The following is a 13,803-nucleotide window of genomic DNA, read 5'->3' on the forward strand; positions in this document are numbered from 1 at the left end:
GTCTCATAGTGGGGCTGGCCATGTGGTCCTCTCTGTGGACTGGCTGCTCTAATTGGGATCATTGTCCTCATGGCCTGATGGGCCAAGATATGCTCCACTCTCTCCTCCTCCCTGTAGGTCAGTTTTTCTGTAGAACAAAGCACTCTATAGATTTGTCTGTTAAATAAGTCCTCCTATTTCCTGTCAATTGGGATTTTTCTTGCAGGAGTGGTTAGATTCTGTTCAGCCCTTTAATAAAATGGATAAATAGAGAGTACTTTGGGCTTCTCTGGGGGCCAGAATGGTAGTCCACGGTTTCCTTTCATATGTAGAGAGCTTTCCTCGGACCCTGAAGACTGCATGAGACAGTGCACAGGATTGCAAGCCTCTTTCCAAACAAACTTGAGTAGGCCTTTCATTCTCTCTGTGAACAGGAAGCACGGGCTCTCACTAGCTCTGAGATGGTTTTCCTTGTCTCCACAGTGTTCTCCTGAACTGGGATCCCACCACCACGGCACCTCCGATGCCTGACCCTGCTTGGCACATGCTGGAGCAAACAGCCTCAGAAGAAAACATGCCTCAGGCTGCTCTCTGTCCTCCAAGGACAAGGAGGCTCAACCAAAATGACCTCTGTTCCTCAGGCCAAGGCCGGCCATGCACAGCCAGGGAGGCCTGGGCCATGAAAGGGGCCTCGGCTCTGGGCATCTGCCTCACTGTGAGCCAGGGACTGGACAGAGTCGGGAAGCAGCCCCGCCGGAAGCCATCCCAAGACTCGGCTTCTCTGAGCCAACCAGTGAACAAGCTAAAGTCAAGGGATGAGCCTCTAGGCCTCCCACCTACCTCCCAGAGCAGAAGGGCAAAGGCACTAGCCGGGTCTGGCTGTGTGCAAACCCAGGGGCGAAAAGAAGTGGACCCTGTGACCCATAAGGCTGCCAAGGGAGCCAGCTGCGGTTCCTCCCATCCCCGCGGGCCCCAGCAGACATCTGGGCGTGGAAAGGCAGGCAGAATTTTCCGGGCAGAATCTAAACCAACATCTGCAAGCAGGGCATCAAAAAGGCAGCAGAGGGTGCTGGCAGCTAGGGTCAGAGACACTGCCAGGAAGTTTCCTCATTTACCTCACTCTTTAAAGAGGCATCACCGTGCAGGGGACCCAGACTCCACGGCACCCCCCACAGACTCCAGTCCTGTAGTGAGTAACGCAGGAGAAAATGACGATGAGCTCTCTGACACAAACAGCAATTACTCAGTGGACTCCCTGTCCTGTGTCGGTGCCCAAGCACCAGCAGAGCTGCTGAAGCCAGAGGATCCCCAGTGGGAGAAGCTGGGTCTCCCAGAGCCAGAGAAATCAGAGAGCGATGAGAGCCAACTATCTGAGGACTCGCTGACTGGGCAGGGGTACCAAACCCAAGAAGACAGTCTGAATGGCCAGCATCGTGCCACTGGCCATGGTTACCGCAGGACCAGAACAAGAGCCTCGGGGAGGAGCTTCATCGGACCCCCTCAGTGTGGACCACTTGCTCTGGTTCACAAGAGCTTCTCCTTGGATAGTCTGGCTGATGCTGAGGAAGAACTGGGAGAAGATCGGCAAGAAAGGCCTTTTCTTGGTTCACCCGAGGAGATGCCCACAGAGAGTTTTTGGCGCCTGCAGAGCCCTGGGATGTCCGTAGTAGACCAGGAGACAGCAAGCAGTTCTTTTTACCTCAAGCCTCCGTTCCAGCCCCCTTGTGGACAGTCTGAGCCAGCAGTGGAGGCATGCCACCCTGAAAAAGCCAGCTCTCTCCTAGGATTGCTGCCATCCAGAGGGAGCCCGCTGATGTCCATTGATTCCTGGTTCTCCTGTGACTCAAAGATCAACCCCAGTAGCCCCCCAAGAGCAGTGGGTTCTTTGTGTGTGAGTCCTGAGGTCCAGGAACATCAGCCCTGCAGGTGGGAAAAGTCTGGGTACAGGCTCAGTGTGAAAGAACTGGACCCATCCGATGTCGACGCAGTCTTGCCATGCAGCTTCACACTGCTCCCCTGCGACGCGAGAAATGAATGCATAGCCCCCACTTCTGAGCCACCGCTCTGGAGGACTGGTGGCCACCTGCAGTCGGGAGCTGATGGAGCAACATCTCAGGGGCGCAGTCTTCCTGACACAGCCCAGCAGGCCACCTCGGAAGCGTCCAATAGCTCTAGTGTGTCCAACATGCTGGCTGCCTCTGCTGCCTCCCTCACACACGTAGGAAGTGCCTGTGAAAGGGACTGGGCTGCTCTCCAGCAAAAGTACCTCCTCGAACTGTCTTACCCTGTTCTGGATGCCGCAGAAGAGCCCAGGCCGGCTTTCCCCCGCCTTGAAGAAGACTCTGCTTCTCTGGCCCAGCCCGTTGGCCCTGGGCTGCTTTCTAACAACTTCTCCACCCACCTAGCCAAAAGGACACGTTTGCGAGCAGAAAAAGAACAGGACCGTTTGAGTGCCAGGTTGGAAGTTGCTTCAGATTTCTTTAGGCCTCGTGAGGAAGAGGTACGCTACAACAAAACTTCGTCAGCAGAGTTTGAGTCGCCGGCGTCCGGAGCACACATCTGTGCGGCAGAGAACCAGGTCCCAGATTTGATGATAGAATCGTGCAGAGTCAGAGCGAGCAGTCTGGGCACGTCCTCTCAGGGGAGCAGGAAGCCGGGATTGACGGCCTCTTCTGATGAGAGTTTCTTCCTGGGGGACCCTTGTCACAGTGATGGCACCACGGCCAACAAAGGCCATTGGCCCCATGGCTGGGTGCCCCTCGGGAAGAACATTGCAGGCCAGCCAGGGCTACCAAGGTCCAAAGGCCACTGCCCGCTCCAGGAAGAGAAGGCAGATTGCCAGGCAATCGCCAAAGACCCAACCTTTTCCTTTTCCTGTAGCTCTTCCTTTCCATCCGATCCAGAGCTGAACCTGCACTCTGCTCCCTGGGACCCGTTTCTGTCTTCCCTGCAGCCACCTCCCCTAGAAACATTCTATGAAGCCAGAAGCAGGGATGCCCTGACGGAAACCGCCTTGGAGATCCCAGCCTACAGGAAAGCTGGGGTACCTTATCCACCCCCCAGGGAAGCTTGGGGCGCCGGACAAGAGCCCCGGGCCCTCCACGAGGCTTGTTTGGGGAATGACGTGCCAGGGCCCTCACCAAACCAAAGCCCTGAGTTTGCCTCACCTCAGCCGGCCACATCAGAGAGGCCAGCCGATGGGAGAGCCAGGGAAGCCCCAGGAGAAGTGGGGGAATGTCTGGGAAATGGTGGGAAAGGAAGCCATGGTTCGGGTTCTTTTTCTGGTCCTCCAAACAGACCACCTTTCTCTCCCGCCGCCACGGAAGCATGTGGATTTGACCATCAAGTTGGAATTTTAAACAAAAAGGACAACCTCCTAGCACTCATGGGGGGAGAAAAGGCCCCTACTCAGTCTGGTCTCAGTGTTTCCTCAAGCAGCTCTGTTCCTGGGCAGCCCCTCTGTGTTTGTGACGCGGGACAGGGCCAGGATGGAGTCCTAAGGCCAAACCAGCCCCCCGAGCTGGACAGACAGTGTCCTCCAGGGGCCAGGCCTGCGTTTATCTGTGAAGCCGACAATTTAGGCCTTGAAAAGAACATGCTAGGAGAAACTACCCTTTCTTTGAAGTCTAGATCAGTAGGTCACAGTGCTAGCAGCCCAGGGATTGTTGTGGGCCAGGAGCAGGACCCCACCCCCAAGTGGGAAGGGAAGAGCAACACTGGGCTTCCCGGGAAAGCGCTTCCTCCTGCGGACAGCTTGGATGAGCTTACACTTCCAGGGCCAGAGTCTTCCCATGAAAGGCTGCCGGGAGTCCCATCCTCTCAAGAGAGAAGCCTCAGTGAGTGCAAGCGGCCTGGGAAATCCCAAGAGAGGACACCAGATGAAGCTGCTGGGCTGAAACAGAGCAAAAGGGTCACTAATGATGAGGAGATGGCGAGGCTGATCCGGAGCGTGGTGCAACTAGAACACAGCATCTTGGAAATCGGGTCCAAGCAGAATGTGCCGCTGCACGCTTCCCACACACGGAGGGCCCGCAAGGAGGTGGCAATTCAAGACCTGGAGAAGGCTGACCAGGTTCTGAGGCCGGGTAGCCCTGGAGACCACTTGTCCTTCAAGTATCAGTCACCTTTCACAGGACAACTTGCTGATGTGATCGTGAGGGATTGTGGAGTCAGAGAAAGGAAAGGCCTTAGCGGTTGCATTGGGAGAGATGCCCAGGTACAAAGCCCGTTCGAGACATGGGAGTGTACAGAAGAGATTCCATTTGTCAGAGAGCCCCTTGACCTAGCTGCACTGGAGAGCTCTGCCAGGGACACTTGGGGTTATTTTGGGACGTGTTCAGCTCCCGGAGAGCCCCCCAAGGCTTCCATTCACATCAGGAGAATGAGAGCATTGACCAGAGAGCGGCCATTGCTGCCCAGACCTGAGAGCTCTTCCGAAAATGAGGATTTATTCAGCCCAGCGGCTAGCCCCCGAGGGCAACCTTATGCTTTGGTGGGTCTTGGGGAAGTGGAGACTATGGAAGGTTTCCAGAAAATCCAAGTTGCGGAACACATAAGCAATTCCAAGCAAGCAGAGCTGGAAACTCAAGGCCGAGTGGAGGAAATGGCAACGCAAATGGGAGGGAGCTGGCAGGAGGAGCAGGAAATGGCCCCTCAGAGGCCCCCCAGGCCACACTTACTTTGTAGGAGCAGATCTTTCAGCCTGGAGGCTGACAGCCCGAGGCTGAGCCAGACAGTGGCCTACTACCAAGAGCTGACGAGCTCCTTGCCCCCGACTCCGGGGTGGCCAAGGAGCTCTTTTTATGCCCCCCACAGCGCGAGCATCTTCTCCGTTGACTGCGTGCTTGACAGCACAGTGTTTAAAACCCATGACAGCCCCTTGGTCACTGGAGTCGGGCGTCTGCCGCAGAGTGGAGACCCCAGGAGCCACAGCGCTCGGGACTGCAGTAGAGGGACGGCCTCCGTGGCCCACACTGCCGGGGGTGGGTCTGCAGGCTCCACGGTGGCGAGGGGAGCTCACGGTCCATCTGGTGCCCCGGATAGCATTTGCCTTAAGGAAGAGGACAGGGCATCAGCGAGCGCCACCCCCAGAGGCCAGGGGTGGGGCCTCCGAAGCACCATGGTGGACTGGAGTACCAGCGAGGGTTTAGCTCTCCAAACAGAGGCTGCTGCACAAAAAGAAAGAGCGAGTGCCCTAAAGTGGATCGCTAGCCAGCTTGACGAGAGAGTCAGCGGTCTCTTAGAACAGGGTGACTTCCGAGACAGGGAGGCAAGGCAGAAGGCAGGGAATGATGACGCAGACCTCGGCTTTCCCACTGCCGCCTTCTCGGCTCCTGCTTCCCTGACAGAGCTTCCCAGTGCAGAGCCCAGGAGGCAAGGCCCCTCCGTCCACGCTTCCTTGTGTCTGGCTCTGCTGGAGGAGGTCAGACAGGCAAAGGCCCAGGGGAAAAAATTCAGTGACTCTGTGGCTAGGAGGACAATCGTTCCTTATGGTGACACTTTGCCAGAGCCTGAATGCCCTTCAAGGATCCCTGGGCGACCTCCATATAAACGGGTGGACCAGTCCGAGTCAGACAGACCCAGAGACGAAGGGGGAGCCCTGGGACTGGGTGTGGAACCGCTGTCTGATGGATCAGGACATTTGTTGGCTGACAAGAGGAAAGTCCTTGAGACCACACCCCTCTCTGTAGAGAGCTTCCAACTTCAGCCCCACTCAGAAAGTCACCGAAGCACCCAGCCTCCCTCTCAGGCTTCCTCTCCTGCTGCTCCTGCTCTGGGCAGAAGCCATTGCCCTGGAGAGCTGAGGCATCTTCCAGGAGAGGCAGAACAGCTGAGATGTCACACTAGTTTTTCGGGAGTCCCGGAGGAAACAAAAGAAGCAACCGGCACAATGTCCTCTCCTGCTCCTTTGGGCTCAGACTGTCTTATTTCTTCTTTGGCTGTGCAGGAGGACAGGAGGGTAGAACCAGAGAAAATGGTACCCACCTTATCTTCTCGGTCCCCCTCTAGCTGTTCTGAAGTGATTCGATGTCACATCACAGATGGCACTCTCCCCGGCTGCCAGGAGAGCTGCCCAGAGCACCTGGAACCTGCCACTCAAGATACCACATGTGTAGGAAGTTCAGGGCACTTCTCAGTATCTAAACAGGAAGGAAAGCCAAGCCAGTGTGTGCTCTGTGGTGGTCAAAGCTCTGCTAGACCCTCAGGACCTAAGCAAGACCATGTACAATGCCCCGGGGCTTCCATGGGCTTAGGGGAAGGGAGGGCAAGTCCCCAACAAGGTGCTCTCAGGTCTGGGGCTCTGAGGACGGTTGAACTTGAAGATGCCCCTCAGCTGTGTGAGAACTGGAAGCAGAATGCTGGACCTGGGCTGGCAGAAGCCTGTAGGGCAGGCAACCAGCATCTGGAGCCAAGTTTATGGCCAGATCAGAGACCTAGTCCAGGTTCTGGGGGCATTGGGGAGGAGACTCCATCCAGCTGCCCACAGGATGCTTTAGATTGCATGCTCTTGGGTACCACTGACAGCAGCAGGGCACTCAGCGCATCTTGGGGCCAAGAAGAGAGCCGAGCTCTTCCTCCCCTGCAGCTGTGCAGTCCTCAGCACGTTACCTGTCACACCTGTTCTCCTGGTTCCTCTACTTCACCGCATTCTGGAGATGGTTGCCTGGAGAAGAGGACTTCCAAGGCTGTCAGGCATGCTACCCATCTACCCTGCATCTTACCGTCCAGGGCCTGTGGCATGAATGAGGGAGGGCCAGGCCACTGTAGAGAATCTGGTATGTGCCTGCCACATACCCTCAAGCCCAAAGGCATGAATGTGGAGCTGAGGCAAGCAACTCCCATCTCTTCTCTGACTCAAGACTGCAGCTTTCCTTTGGCTGCAGATGTGAGGACAAGTCCCCTTGACCACTTGACTACTGATGGAAGCTCATGGTCAGCAGGGGATCCCGAGAGAACTTTTGTTGAGAAGAAGACTATTGCAGAGTTTGAGGATGCACCACCTCTAGGCATGTGCTCTGAACCACTCAGGAAGTTTCAAGACAGCTACACAGGTAGTCAGAACTTACAGCCATCTCAAACCAAGCCCCAGACACCTATAGCTCTTGAAAGACTTAATGCCCAGGGCTTAGGGGAAAGGCATATCGAGAATGAGCTTGTGATGCAACCACAGCATGGTTATCTAGAAAATACCATTAGCGATCTTCCAGAAAGGCCACAACTGTCCACTGAGCCCAGGAATGGCAGTGGCTTGAATTTGCAAATCAAGTTTGTAACAAGACTAAGACACTTCCAGAGTACTCAGGTTGATAGTCCCTGGGAGGAGGAAGAGCAGCAGAGAGACCAGGCTCCCAGTGATGGTGCAAGCCCTGCCCAGGGTGGGCACCATCCATCTTCCGATGATGCCAACTTGAACGGTCAGATCAGAGATGCCAGGTTGGAGCGGGAGACTGTGTCCAAGCCCGAGAAGTGGTCATTGGACTTGAAAGACTCGGCCACTATGTGTTTGGGGCAAAGTGGGCCACGGGCTCCTGTCCAGAGGCTGGACCAACCCTGCTCTGGCAGGGACCGATTGTCTTCCCATCATCGCAGTTCACTTCCTGTGATTGCAGTCTTCTCTGGCCCCAAACACTCCCCCAAGGCCCTCCCCAGACCGCTGTTCTCTGTGGTCGACTCTTCCTGGTCTCTGCAGAAGCTGAACTTGCGTATGGAGCCTCCTTCCCCCGCAGAGGAGGAGACACAGGGACCTCACAGATTCTGGAGCCCGCATCCCAAGGGCTGCTGCGCAGGAGAGTTGGCGGCAAGTAGCACTCTGGGAGGCGAGGCCTGCAGTCAGAGAGCCTTGGCTCATCTGGAAAGCAGGGCTGCTGACCACGGGCCACTGAAACCTCCCACCCTGCCTTACCCCACCTCTTCAGCTCTCTCATGCATGCCAACCCCAGATACCAAGACCTGCTGGATGCCTGGTGCCCGGGAGCAGGCCCAGAAAGAGAGGCCAGAGTGGCAGCTTTCTGAGGCAGACACATGGAGGCTGCACTTTGACTCCAGTGACATCAATCCCTACATTCTGCCCTGGCATCCAGAGGGGCCTGGCCAAATTGGCTGGAAGCAGTCTGTGTTTGGCAGTGCAGTCGATGTCTCCTGCAGCCAGACCCCCCAGGGCCTGACACCGTCACACGTGGCCCGCTGCTCCAGCCTCGGCGATGGTCTGGAAGACCAGAACTCTCCCTTCCACTCCCACCTCAGCACCTACGCCAATGCCCAGGACCTGCCAAGCACACGCAGCAGTACTGAGAACACCCGGGCTTCAAATGAAGCTTCAAAAGTTGAGGGCTTGGGGGAGCCCCACACCATGACAGGCTCTGAAGAAGCAGACCGAATATCGCAGCTCAAGGGCCCTCCTGATGAAGCAGGCCCCAAGAGCAAGTTCTCCTTGGCTGCAGGACGTGCCACAGGCCCGCTGGATGAAATTCTCCTGCTGTACCCATCGGCCGCTGATCATGCCGGGGGTCAGGCCAAGACTTCGGAGCAGGGCACGCAGACCCCAGACTCCCATGGGCTCCACTGGAGCTGCACTGACATCTCCTCTGCCACACCAGATGCCAGCACGTCGGTCTCACATCTCGCCTCGTGGGCCAGCATGCACAGCCTGTCTCTCCACCTCTCGCAGCTTCTGCACAATACGTCGGAGCTGCTGGGGAGTCTCTCCCAGCCCAGCGCAGCCAGGAAGGAGCAGCACACCGAGAAGGGCAGCCCCGGTGGGAGCCCACGGGTCCTCAGGATGGACAGCTGTACTCAGACCCCTGTGGACAAGGGCAGCCAGACTGACTTGTCCTCACCGCCTCTGCGGCTCCAGGCACCGGAGACCGATCCTCAGGAAGTCAGTGGGACCCTTGAAGAGCTGGCCCTGGGTGCCTTGACTGTGTCTCCAGTGGGGGGAGAGAGCCCACCGGCATCTGAGAAAGGAGAGGCAGAAGAAGCCACGTGGGAAATGGCAGAGTGCCCTGATCTTCAGCAAGAAAACATCCATTGCAGGCCCCAGAGGTCTTTAGTGCCTTTACCCCATTGGAAGTTTCAGAAAGATGCCCTGCAGCAGAAGCTGCCATCTGTGAGCCCCCAAGGCTCTGCCAGTGTGACCCTGCCACTTGCCTCCCAACCAGAGGTATCTTCTTGCCTGGTTGTCAGTAGCCCTTGCCTCAGCTCCTCTCCCTCTCCAGGGCTCAGTCCCAACACCGCGGAATCTATCGGGGAGCCTAGGATCCAGAAGAAGCCGGGCCTCATGAGGACCTTGGTGGTAGACAGGGCCTCCTCCCCAATCCTCACCCTCAGTGCCAGCTCCCAGGGCGTGTGTCTCCCTCCAGGCCGGTTGACGCACCCAGCCTTCTTAGATGAGCCTCGCCAAGGCCCTGGAAAGCTTGAGACTAGCCTAGAGCCTCCCCTTGACACCCCAGCACCTCCAGGTCATTGCTCCCAGCCCAGTGATGAGTTGGGTGGACCTCAGAGAGCTGAGGTTCTGCAAGAGGAGCGCAGTAGACCCTTAGAAAGGAACAACAGGTCAGCCCTGGACTTAAGCTTGCTAGGTAGCCCACAGCCTTGCCCGGAGCTCCCAGTTAGTGTCCTAGCGCAGCCAGCTGAGGAGATTCTGCCTAGGGCTGCCCAGACGGTGCCCACCCCGGTACCACGGAGCACACTGGCCTCTCCACCTCTGAGGAGCGAAGGCTGGAGGCTGGCCAAGAACTCTGTGCACGAGGACTTGGCTTCCCCACCGGAGTGTGGCCCACTGAGCAGCAGAAGGCCAAGGCAATGGCCGGGCAGCCCGGAGACGGAGGCTGCGAGCTCGCCACTGCTCGTGGAGCCCGCCCTGTGGGGGGACGGCAAGCACTGTAGCCCAGGGCTGGAGGCTGAGCTGACAGATAGCATGAGGCTCCGGGAGTCTGCCTCGGACCCCGTCGGGGCCTGCCAACCCGACGGGCCGCCGAGCCTTGGACCCCAGGTGTGCGGGGCCCCTGCGCCCTCGCACCTCAGCCTGCAGGAGCTCCCAGCGCACAACAAGTTCAGGGACTGGTGTGGGCTGCTTGATGGCGCTCCCGGGGGGCGGGCTGCCACCCAGGAGCCAGGGACCACCGCTGCTGTGGACTCTGGAGAGCAGGGGGAGAGGCCCCCGCAGCCGCCCGGATGGCCCCACCGGGAGCAGATCCCCCTGCAGGTGGGAGCCCAGAGCCGGCTCAGCGTGGAGCTCACGGAGGCGAAGCTGCACCGGGGCTTCGGGGAGGCGGACGCCCTGCTGCGGGCTCTGCACAGCAGGACTGGGGAGGCGCTGTCTGCCGACTGCCCCGCCTGCATAGCCTGCTCCGGCTGGGAGGCGGTCTCTGGCCGGTAAGGACCCCCCACCCCCACCCCCAAGTGGGAGGGCAGGGGTGGGCCAAGGGAAAGAAGCAGTCCGCCTTCCACTCCTGGCCCAGCGCCGGGGTCTTTCAGGCACTAGAAATGGATGTTTAGACAGAGAAGGGTGGTCGAAGCCAAGACTCCGTGAATCCATCACATTTTCGCCTCAGGCAAAAGAAAGCCATCCAAAGCCTCTGCCAAGAGCGGACCCCGAGCCTTCAGCATTTCCGCCGGACTCGGAGTCTGAGCCCCCAGAAGCAGCGGAGCCTCCTGCCCCACGTGGATTTCCCCACGCGGCACCTGGACTTGCCCAGCCGGCGCCGGGAGTACCTGCAGCAACTGAGAAAGGAGGTCGTGGAGACCACCAGGCAAGGGGGCACCCTGGACCCTGCGGGAGCCTGGTGCTGGGTGAGGGGCGGGGAGTGGAGGCTGCCCTGGAAGGAGGGCTTCTGGGAGCCCCTCTGATGTCTGCGGGGGATCCCGCACGGAAAGGGCTGAACTATGGCGCAGATGTGCTCTCCGAGCGAGCGAGCAGACCAGCGCCTCAGAATGGCCGCTTCTACCCGCACCCTCACCTGACCCTGTGGGTGAAGGGAAGCTAGGTCCTTTGAGGAAATGGTGTTGAGTTAAGCTGGGCAGGGCAGCACCAGAAGCCGCAGTATTAGAAGTATCCCCCACCCCCGTGATTCTTCTACCCCCCCACCCCCAGGAAATCGGAGGCTCTGCCCAGGTCTGCCGAGCCACCCTCTGACATCGAGCTGCTGCTGCGAGACTACCAGCGGGCCCGTGAGGAGGCCCAGGTGGAGATCGCCAGGGCCCGGGCGCGCCTGCGGGAGCAGACGGAGCAGGAGAAGCTGAGGATCCAGCAGCAGATCGTCTCCAAGCTGCTCAGGGTGGGGAAGAGCTGGGCTCAGGCTTTGGGCTTTGAGGGAGCTGATCCAGGTCCTGGGGCATAACATGGGCACCCTGATACCCGCTACAAACTCTGATTATCTTGTGCACCATCTAGGCCAGTGCCTGGGAGGAGAGGTGGCTTTGGATGTGGGGGTTATGAGAAGTAGGGAGAGGCTGGCTTTGGGGAAGGGTGGGGTGGTGGAGCTGAAGAGGGCAGCTGTGGCAGGCTGAATTGGGTGGCTTTGGGGCTAAGGGCTGCGGACATTGATGGTGCTTCTGTCAGAAGCTGGCTGATGGTATCCTTTAACTTCCCAGGAGGAGGAAAAGCTACACACCCTGGCCTCCTACAGCCCCTTGTGTACCAGCTCCAACGGGAGCCTGTCCTCTGGCATCACCTCTGGCTACAACAGCAACCCAGCCTTGTCCTGCCAGCTCCAGTCCCCAGACAGCCTGGTGAGTGGCCAGGGCCTGGCGAGCCTGGGCCATTGAAGCAGGGGCGCGTGGGCCGGACGCTCTGCCTCCTGGAGTCCCCTGCTGACAGCCCTCTCTGTGCTGCAGCCCACACTTCCTGTAGCTCCATCTCCTCCTCCAATGAGTCATTTCTTCCTCTGCTCCACATGAGGCCTGGCAGTGCCGAGGGCGAGCACACTCGCTTGTCCTTCTCCTGTTGTTGGTGTTGGAGCCTGTTGGGTCAAGGCCCCACCAGTGCAGAGCAGAGCTGCTCTATAAGGTTCAAGGTTGTGACTCTGAGGTGCCTCTGGATGGGTTGAAACTGCCAACCTTTTGACAAGTCATTGGGTACCTAACTTTGTCTCGCCCTGCAGGTATTAGAAGAGATCAATATCAAAGTTCATTTTATTATTATTTACCATTGCCATACATTCTTTGAAGAACGAATGCTAAATCCACAGAAAGCAAGGAGCTTGTCCACATGGTGTGTGTGTGTGTGTGTGTGTGTGTGTGTGTGTGTGTGTGTGTGCAGTCAGTACCTAAGTAAAAGGTTAGTGGTCGTGGTGGAGGGAGAACACTTCCAGGGAGAGGCCTTGACGAGGAGAGAGCCTGAGGAACGTAGGGAAGGCTAGGATGACTGCAGTGAGTAGTGTCATGGGTCAGGGCACGGGAAGTGCCTAGTGAAGGCCAGTCCGGCGACGTTGGTGAGCATTCTCCAATGTCAGCCCCTTGCTGCTAATCATCTGATCCCACTGCTCCCCAGAGGTGACAGGAAGTTGCCAAAGGCTTTGGAGCAGAGGAACGAAGTAATCAGGTGTCAAGAGGGAGGTGGGCGGCCCCCACGTGGTCAGGAGGAGTCCAGGAAGACCGCTCAGTTTGGTGAGTCCAGAAGGTGCAGATGAACAGGTGTGAGTGCAGGAGAGGGAGGGCCACTTGGATCTTTGGCTGGCTCACGTGACGAAGGGGGTGGCTGTGCCATCAATGAGAGAGACCAGGCGGGGGTGGGGTGGGGGTGTGGAAGGGCAGGAGTTGAGTTTGGGGCTTGTGTTGGAGGTGCCTTGAGAAACTGGCTGGACCTCTCAGGTAGGCACAGGAGATCAGAGCTGGCAGTGGAGCTCCAGAGGGCTGGGCTGGCTGGGGGGAAAAATGGCAATTCATAAAACTCATTGTGTTAGTCTGGGTGGACTAGAGAAACAAATTCATAGACACTCACGAGTGTAAGAGAACTTTGTATTAAAGAGCAATTGTACATTAAGAAAACATCCCAGCCCAGTCTAGATCAAGTCAATAAGTCCAATATTACCCCATATGTTGATACTAGTCCATAATTTCCTCTTTAGACTCACACAGCCATGCAATGATGTTGAATGCAGGAAGATCACAGGCCAGTGGGTGGAAAGTCTTGTGGATCCAGTGGCAGTGGAAGTATCTCAACACTGGCGTGGGTCTCTACATGGCTCCTGCAGCTCCAGGACTCTGGCTCCATCAGTGTAGATCCATGTGGCTTGTCAACAGGAATGTCTCGCAGAGAGACAAGCAGAGTGTGTATCTGGCTTCCAGTGAGCTATTTATCTCCATAGGGTCTCATAATGAGGCCATGAAGCTGCCACCTGATTGACAGGCTAAACTCCACCCCTTCACTCTTAATAGTCTCAAGTTGACACCAGATTACGTAACTACCACACTCATGGTGTAAAAACAAGCGATAGCCATTTTGACACATTTTAAAATAGTTTTTGCTTCTAGTAATTGTGTAATTCAGTCTGTATTTTCTTTCTTGAGCCAATTGTTTTTTGTTTTTAAATCATTTTATTGGGGGCTCATACAACTCTTATCACAATCCATATATACACCTCTTGTATGTCAAGCACATTTGTTCATTTGTTGCCATCATCATTATTCTTAAAACATTGCTTTCTACTTAAGCCCTTGGTCAGCTCCTAATTTCCCCCCCTCCCTCCCTGCTCTCTCTCCCTCATGAACCCTTGATAATTTATAACTTATTGTTATTTTGTCATATCTTACACTGTCCAATGTCTGCCTTCACCCACTTCCCTGTTGTCCGTCCCCCAGGGAGGAGGTTATATGTAGATCCTT

General features: G+C 57.0%; 1 protein-coding gene across 1 annotated transcript in view; it reads left to right on the plus strand.

Annotated features, from left to right (window-relative positions):
- Positions 1-13,803, plus strand: part of STARD9 (StAR related lipid transfer domain containing 9) — a 136,228-nt gene that overhangs the window by 113,553 nt on the left and 8,872 nt on the right. Inside the window, exons 23-26 of the mRNA XM_045286451.1 lie at positions 463-10,353; positions 10,533-10,730; positions 11,072-11,255; positions 11,572-11,709. Of these exons, the coding sequence (XP_045142386.1) occupies positions 463-10,353; positions 10,533-10,730; positions 11,072-11,255; positions 11,572-11,709 (10,411 nt within the window). The remainder of the gene's footprint in view (positions 1-462; positions 10,354-10,532; positions 10,731-11,071; positions 11,256-11,571; positions 11,710-13,803) is intronic.

The sequence above is a fragment of the Echinops telfairi genome, unplaced genomic scaffold (assembly GCF_000313985.2).
Source record: "Echinops telfairi isolate 266 unplaced genomic scaffold, ASM31398v2 ScPeMD7_8;HRSCAF=38, whole genome shotgun sequence".
In the NCBI taxonomy this organism is placed as follows: domain Eukaryota; kingdom Metazoa; phylum Chordata; class Mammalia; order Afrosoricida; family Tenrecidae; genus Echinops; species Echinops telfairi.